Below are 7,808 nucleotides of genomic sequence, written 5' to 3' on the forward strand. Positions count from 1 at the left end.
AATTAAATTTTCTCGTACTATACATTAAGATAACAAAATCAAATATATCTATTCTATTTATTATTTAGTAACAAACATTAAGTAAATAAAACAATTTAATATTTCTAAAAAAAATGAAGCATAATATAACAAAAATTTAATTAAAATGTATTTATAGTATAATTAAAATACATTTATAATATTTTTTATACAATATTATTTGATCAGAAATTAAAACACATAATAAAATTGTTGACTTTTATTTAAAATATAATTAAATATTTAATGCTTAAAAATTAAATTCAAACTTCAAAATTAACCTAACCAAGATCAAACAATAATTTTCTTTTTCAATATATTATGGTTGGGGGAGTGAGTGATTGGTGTCGGTAGAGTGACTAAACATCCATCCAATTTGATGATCTAATGAATTTATTCTAATTCAAAATGAGAAAATGGGATTAATTTAGACTATCCTATTGATTTAGATTTAAAAATTAAAAATTTAATTAATTTGATTTGAATTTTAGATTTTGATTTTGATTATTATAATTATTATTTTGGGTTATCAAATTTGGACTACAAATAAAAAACAAAGAAGGAATAAATATTATATTTAACCTATTTGTTTTTTTGTTTGAAATCATAATGTTTATTTAGCATCAAAAGACAAAAATGAAATTCAAATTTTTTTGTTTGTTTCATTGTGAGTGACTCTTGTTTATAAAAGTTGAATACTAATTACATGTTTAAATTTTTGTGATATTAGTTATAATCACGTAAAATATATTGTTGAACTTATAAATGTTAAGAATAATATATAATACATTTTATAAATTGTGATATTGTATAAATGTATTTTTTAAGTTTGTAATTTTTAATAATTTAGTAGGACTTTCTAATATCAATAAACACGTTTGTAATATTAAATATTGATGAAATAAAAGTATGTTTTACAATTTATTTAATGTAATTAAAAAAAAAATTATAAGTAGTTTAATTAACTGATCAATCCAAATTAAATATAATTGAATCGAATTTGAGATTAGAAACAAAAAAAAACTTGAACAAATTGAAGGAAAATTGGTAATGGAATGAAAATATAGAATCGGAAGCAATCCGGGCATAGGTGTTAGTAGTGAGTGGGGTGTGGTGGGTGAAATCATGGGATGCAGCATGTTCCACGTCGTCTCCCATATTCACGATCACGAGTCATGCCTCTGCCTCTTGGTTTGGTGTGAGACAGTGACTCCGAGGTTGTGGAAACACAGCAATAAAAGAAACATAAACAAGAACAACAACATCACAGTTTACAACCATGGAAAGGATCAAAATCTCACACCGCACTCTCATCTTCCCTTCTCACCCACCCTTCACCCACGACCACCCTCTCCCTCTCTCCCACCTCGACACCGACCCCAATCTCCACCTCACCTTCCGCTACCTCCGCGCCTACGTCTCAACCGCCGCAACAACCTCCCTCGACCCCTTCCACGTCATCGCCGCCGCCCTCGCCCGCGCCCTCCCCCACTTCTACCCCCTCGCCGGAACCCTCCGCCACCGCCAACACCACCCCCGCCGCCTCGAGCTCTGGTGCGCCGCCGCCCAGGGCGTCCCCCTCGTCCGCGCCGCCGCCGACTTCACCCTCGACTCCGTGCACCACCTCGACGACCCGGCCTCCCCCTTCGCGGAGCACCTGGCGCCCGACCCGGGACCCGAGGAGGCCATGGAGCACCCGTGCGCGCTCCAGGTGACGGTGTTCGCGTGCGGCGGGTTCACCCTGGGCGCCGCCATGCACCACGCGCTCTGCGACGGCATGGGCGGGACCATCTTCTTCAATGCGGTGGCGGAGCTGGCGCGCGGCGCCGCCCGGATAACGGCGGAGGCCGTTTGGGAGCGGTCAAGGTTGTTGGGCCCCAGGGAAGCGGCCCGGGTTGATTCGGCGCTGGTTGGAGAGTTTCTGCGTTTGGAGAAAGGGGCTTTGCCGTATCAACAAGACGTTGGCAATGTGGCGAGAGAGTCCTTTCACGTGAGGAATGAGTGGTTGGACAACTTCAAGAGCTCCTTGTTCCAGAACTCTGGCTCTAACTTCACTGTTTTTGAGGCTCTTGGTGCCTACATTTGGAGGGCCAAGTAAGTGTCTCAGACTCAGTCATTAAAATTCTTTTTTTTATTTTATTTTTTTATAATTAATTGCTGAGACAGGGTCCTGGCCTCTGGAGTGGAGGGTCATGAGAAGGTTAAGTTTGCTTACTCAATTAACATACGGAGACTGGTAAAGCCATCACTGCCTGCTGGCTATTGGGGCAACGGTTGTGTGCCAATGTATGTTGAGCTTAGTGCCAAAGATTTGATAGAGAAACCCATTTGGGAAACTGCAGAGTTGATAAAAAAGAGCAAAAGTAATGTGAGTGATGAGTACGTTCGGTCCTACATCGATTACCAGGAGCTGCATTTTGGGGATGGGATCACAGCGGGAAGAGAGGTGAGTGGGTTCACTGATTGGAGGCACTTGGGCCATTCCACTGTGGACTTTGGGTGGGGAGGCCCAGTTACTGTTTTACCCCTCGGAAGGAACCTACTTGGGAGTCTCGAGCCTTGCTTCTTTTTGCCTTATTCTACAGCCACTCCAGGGAAGAGGGAGGGCTTCCAGGTTTTGGTCAATTTGAGAGAGCCTGCCTTGCCTGCTTTCAGACAACACATGAAACTCTTCTCCCAATAATGTCGTGTAATCAAAATTATAAACACTTATTCCAGGGTATGAATCTTATTCTTAAGAGTTATTATAAGATTCATGCAATTGAGTGTAGGTATTATTCCAAGTGTATGATGACGTCTTTCACGCCTACATAGGTCATGATGTAGGTCAAATAATTCTTGACCTTTGGCAAGAGTTCGACCATAGCTAGATAATTGGGCTTTATATTAATGGACCAACATATTTTATTTATTTGTTGTTTGGGCTTGGGGTTCTAGACAATAAGTTTTCGTATACGGTTCAAAACAATATTAATTTTTAATTCAACTATTTCTTTTGCTTTTGCCACTTAAATTAAAGGCTTTTTAACCTTTATAAATTTTATAAAAAAAGTAATTGTTAAAATAAATTATTGAAAAAATAATTTATCGAAATAAATAATTTATTGAAAATATATATATTGCTTAGCCTTAGGACTTATATATTATCACTAATATGATGGGTATTCATTTAAAATCCAAAATTACTCTTTTTTCGACAAAAATCTTTAATAAAATTATTTTTTCTTCAAAAAATTGGAAAATGTAAATGTATTGATTGGTTAATTAGAACTGCTCCTAAAAAGGTCGATCTAGTTCTTATGCTTTTGGACCATCTGGCTAAAATTTATCTTAGAGTTGAATGCCAATGCTCTCCCAAAACTGATGCAATTAATTATCAATTCTTATAATCCACCCCCAAAATTCCCTGCATCTGCGCCATGTGAATTCTAGTTTTGCTCCGATGGCCCAAGGCTCAACGGATTCGACTTCAATTATAGGAAACTAAGAAGGCCACGTAATTCCAGTGCTTTTGTGGCAAAGAAAAATAGTCTAATGATCACAAAACTTATATTACTACTTTTTATTGTCAAGTTTTGAATCAATTGCATGTACATTTTTATTAAAATTTTACAACATATTGACTTGATAGAGACTATTTAACCCTAACCAAAATAATTACATATCACCGTTTAATCTTAAAGCTTGATTACGACTTAAAATCAAAGATGTAGGGATACTAATAATTTAAAAAAATAATAATAAATAAAAAAAAAAAAGAGAAGAGAGAGAGAGAGAGAGTGAAAGTAGAATGAAATCTATCTATCTTCTTATCCGAAGGTGGGAGGCCAATAGGAAGCATGCCAGCTGCAATGAATGGTGAATAAAAGACAAAAGAAAGAAACTGCTGCGTAGCTCATACTCCCTCTCTTCTCCGGTTATGGCGTCCACATTGGGCACTTCTTCAATTGCGATTCTTCCTTCGCGCTACCTCTCTTCTCCTTCTTCCAAGCCTTCCATTCACACTCTCTCTCTAACATCAGGTACATTGCATTGCAAAGTCTATGCTTTTTTCCTTTGTTTTTGGCATTTAATCTCTAGTTTAGCTGTTTTGGAGGGTGTGCGCTAGACCCATTTCATGTATGTTATTTCTCTGTGCTAAAGTTGTGATTTTATTTTGCCTTGGGGAGTTTGTAACTGGAAATGGAAGGTGGGTCCTTGTGGCCATCATGTGTCTAAGTTGAATGGTTGAGACTTTGCAGGGCAGAGCTCTGGGCGCAAGTTTTATGGAGGAATTCGAATCCATGGCATAAAGGGAAGGTCTCAGTTCTCGGTTGCCAGTGTTGCCACTGAAGTTAACTCTGTGGAACAGGTAGATAGGATATTGGATTTCTTTCGGTGTCTTTGCTTGTCTTTTGATTGCATTCGGTGGAGATACTGCCATTGCCATACTACTAGGTGTACTCTAGATTAATTGTTTGTTAATAGGAGAGGAAAGATTTTAATGGAGGAGGGATTTTTTTTAACCTCCATTCCATTTCCATTTGCTTCTCTTCATTAAAAAATTGAATCAAATAAGGAAAGAAAAGTTTATAAGAATTCCTCCCATCTCTTCCATTTTTCTCTAACCAAATACTATGTTATTGTAAAAGTTTTTACATTACAAATAAACTAGAAATCATATTTTCTATGACTTTTAAAAATAGTTATTTATGAAAGTTAATTAACTTACTAAAGTTTATGATAAAATAATACTAGCAAGTATAAAGCACCTTTTCATTTTGTCGAAATGCCTAGTTTATGCTATACGTTTTTTAAGTTCAAAATTAGTGCTAGATTTCTCAGAAATTAAGGATTAGGGGTTAGGCCTTTGCATTTCGATTCTTTATGTGTGTGTTTACAAGAATCCAACCCAGTAAACTTCTCATATCCAGGCTCGAAGTGCTGCTTCTAAAGAAAGCCAGAGGCCAGTATACCCATTTTCTGCTATAGTAGGACAAGATGAGATGAAGCTCTGCCTTCTCCTTAATGTGATTGATCCTAAGATTGGAGGTGTAATGATCATGGGGGATAGAGGAACAGGGAAATCCACAACAGTTAGGTCATTGGTTGATTTACTTCCCGAAATCAAGGTTGTTGCTGGTGACCCCTATAACTCAGATCCAGAAGATCCAGAATTCATGGGAGTTGAAGTGAGAGAGCGTGTACTTCAAGGTGACCAACTTCCTGTTATGTTGTCCAAAATTAACATGGTTGATTTGCCATTGGGAGCTACAGAAGATAGAGTGTGTGGAACAATTGACATTGAGAAAGCCCTCACTGAGGGTGTGAAGGCGTTTGAGCCTGGCCTATTGGCTAAAGCAAATAGGGGAATCCTATATGTTGATGAAGTTAACCTTTTGGATGATCACTTGGTGGATGTGTTGTTGGATTCTGCTGCATCAGGGTGGAACACAGTTGAGAGGGAGGGAATTTCCATCTCACATCCTGCAAGGTTCATCCTAATTGGCTCAGGCAACCCTGAAGAAGGTGAGCTCCGGCCGCAGCTGCTAGACAGGTTTGGAATGCATGCTCAAGTTGGAACTGTCAGGGATGCTGAGCTAAGAGTGAAGATTGTGGAGGAGAGAGCTCGGTTCGACAAGAATCCGAAGGAGTTTCGCGATTCTTACAAGGCTGAGCAAGAGAAGCTTCAGACACAGATTTCCTCAGCAAGGAGTGTTCTTTCTTCTGTCCAAATTGATCAAGATCTCAAGGTGAAAATCTCCAAGGTATGTGCTGAGTTGAATGTGGATGGACTAAGAGGAGACATAGTGACCAACAGAGCTGCAAAAGCTCTTGCTGCTCTAAAGGGAAGAGAAAAAGTGAGTGCAGAGGATGTTGCTACTGTTATCCCTAACTGCTTGAGACACCGTCTTAGAAAGGATCCCTTGGAGTCAATAGACTCAGGTTTACTTGTCACTGAGAAATTTTATGAGGTATTCAGCTGAGGGTTATAGGCATAACACGGTCTCTCTGCTACGGCATTCCACTAGCATATTGAAACCAACATCATTATCTACATTTTAATCTTTCCTGTGGGGATTTTCGTTATCCTCAAACATTGATAAGATTCATGGATTCCTTCTACACGGGAAATTTCATGTTTTTTTACGTGCAAGAGTCATTCTCTAATTTCTTCTGTATGTGTAGCCTTTTTATAAACTTGAGATTTTGAAACTCTGATTTTTATTTTGTTACATAAAGTTGCTAACGTAAGAATAAATTTTCTTTCTAAAATTGTTGGTTCAAAAGTTGGACAATTTAGTCATTTTAAGTTGTTTCAAAATATTATTATACAAAGTTATTGACGTTGAAATAAGTTTTTCTTCCAAAAGTGTTTGTCCAAAATTTGGACACTTTAGTCATTTTACATTGTCTTAAAATAAGGGTAACTAATATTATATTAAGGTTTTAACATTAGCGTAAGTTTTTTCTCCAAAAGTTTTGGATGATCACTTTATAGTGTGTTGGGGAAATCAATTTAATTGGTCAATTCATTTTTTTTAAAGAATTTGAAATAGTTTGCTAAAAAATAAGTTGTTTGGATGAGTCATTTAAAAAGTAATCGAAATTCTGTCATTTTAAAAAGGAATTTTAATAAGCTAAATGGGTGGAATTTGAAATTCTCATAAAAAGTAAGGAATTTCGAATTATTCGTTACTTCACAACTGAGACTCTGAACTCTCATACGACTCCAGACGGTGATGCTTATCCCTTGGCTGTAGCTTTCACTCAATACTACTATCCAAGTAAATATAAGTAGAATTTGGATCCCTAATATAAAAATATAGGTACTAGACAAAATCTGGACAATACCTTATAATTTGGAAATAATAATAATAATAATTTTATCACTCTTTAGAGATATGGATATTATACCATCACTCTCTTTTAATATTCAAAATATATAAATTATATTTTTTAACTTAACATAAAAAGATATTCATTATAAAAAAATAAATATACTTTTAATTAAAATATATATTGAAATATATTTACTTCACAATTATTTATTCACTTGATAAAACATATAATTAAATTTAAAAACAATTTATTAAAATATAAAAAATTATAAAATAAATTATGAGAAGTGTATTAGATTGGATTTATAGGATTTTAAAAGATTTTTTTATTATTAATTTTTTGTGATATTTAATCAAGTATTTTTTAATATAAAAAAATATATTTAATTAAGATAATTATGATTTGTTAAGAGTATATCAAAATTTGGTTATATTCAATTATCACAATCAATATTTCTTTTAAGAATATTTAACTAAGGAGGGTGTATTGGATTAGGATTTTAAAGGACTTTTTTAGTTAAAAAAAATTCTGTGGATTTTAAAAGACTTTGCAGGATTTTCATGACTTTTAAGATTTTGCAGGATTCTATAAGACTTAAAATCAGGATTTTAATGGATTCTGCAAGACTTTTAAATCAGGATTTTAATGGATTCTGTGGGATTTTGTAGAATTTTTGTGGAGTTTTGACATTTGATAAGATTTTAAAAAAAAATTCATACATTCAAATTTAAAAAGAGTCAAAGACAAAAATAATATAAAAAAAATAATGTCTAGATAAATAATAATAATAATAATAATAATTGTCCATAATATCCTATCCTCTTTTTATAGCATCTACTATCAATTGTAACAATTCATCGGAATCCTCCTTATTCCAAACTTCATATTTTTTTCTCTTTTCCTTTTCCTTTATTATTTCCTTGTAAATCTCCCATTTGAATTACTAAAACAATATATGTTGAAAACTA

General features: G+C 35.2%; 2 protein-coding genes across 2 annotated transcripts; both read left to right on the forward strand.

Moving 5' to 3' along the window:
- The first annotated feature begins 1,130 nt into the window (after positions 1–1,130).
- LOC109790342 (HXXXD-type acyl-transferase family protein) lies at positions 1,131–2,929 on the forward strand. The gene is made up of 2 exons (XM_020349474.3): positions 1,131–2,112; positions 2,185–2,929. Exons 1-2 carry the CDS (start codon positions 1,298–1,300, stop codon positions 2,699–2,701), a joined length of 1,332 nt encoding a protein of 443 aa, XP_020205063.1. The 5' UTR covers positions 1,131–1,297; the 3' UTR covers positions 2,702–2,929.
- A 905-nt stretch (positions 2,930–3,834) lies between these two features.
- Positions 3,835–6,154, forward strand: LOC109790343 (magnesium-chelatase subunit ChlI, chloroplastic). Its single transcript, XM_020349475.3, has 3 exons — positions 3,835–4,040; positions 4,260–4,369; positions 4,932–6,154. The coding sequence occupies exons 1-3, from the start codon at positions 3,938–3,940 to the stop codon at positions 5,982–5,984; spliced, it is 1,266 nt and encodes a 421-aa protein (XP_020205064.1). The 5' UTR covers positions 3,835–3,937; the 3' UTR covers positions 5,985–6,154.
- The last annotated feature ends 1,654 nt before the right edge of the window (positions 6,155–7,808 follow it).

This window comes from Cajanus cajan, chromosome 1, assembly GCF_000230855.2.
Source record: "Cajanus cajan strain Asha chromosome 1, NIPB_CcT2T_4, whole genome shotgun sequence".
NCBI lineage: Eukaryota > Viridiplantae > Streptophyta > Magnoliopsida > Fabales > Fabaceae > Cajanus > Cajanus cajan.

What these genes read in the sequence shown, in the direction of transcription:
- LOC109790342 (XM_020349474.3), top strand. Translation starts at nt 1,298, where the DNA reads ATGGAAAGGATCAAAATCTCACACCGCACTCTCATCTTCCCTTCTCAC. An exon ending in GCCTACATTTGGAGGGCCAA is followed by an intron (nt 2,113 to 2,184) that starts GTAAGTGTCTCA and finishes TTGCTGAGACAG; the next exon opens with GGTCCTGGCCTCTGGAGTGG.
- LOC109790343 (XM_020349475.3), top strand. Translation starts at nt 3,938, where the DNA reads ATGGCGTCCACATTGGGCACTTCTTCAATTGCGATTCTTCCTTCGCGC. An exon ending in CACTCTCTCTCTAACATCAG is followed by an intron (nt 4,041 to 4,259) that starts GTACATTGCATT and finishes GAGACTTTGCAG; the next exon opens with GGCAGAGCTCTGGGCGCAAG. An exon ending in AAGTTAACTCTGTGGAACAG is followed by an intron (nt 4,370 to 4,931) that starts GTAGATAGGATA and finishes TCTCATATCCAG; the next exon opens with GCTCGAAGTGCTGCTTCTAA.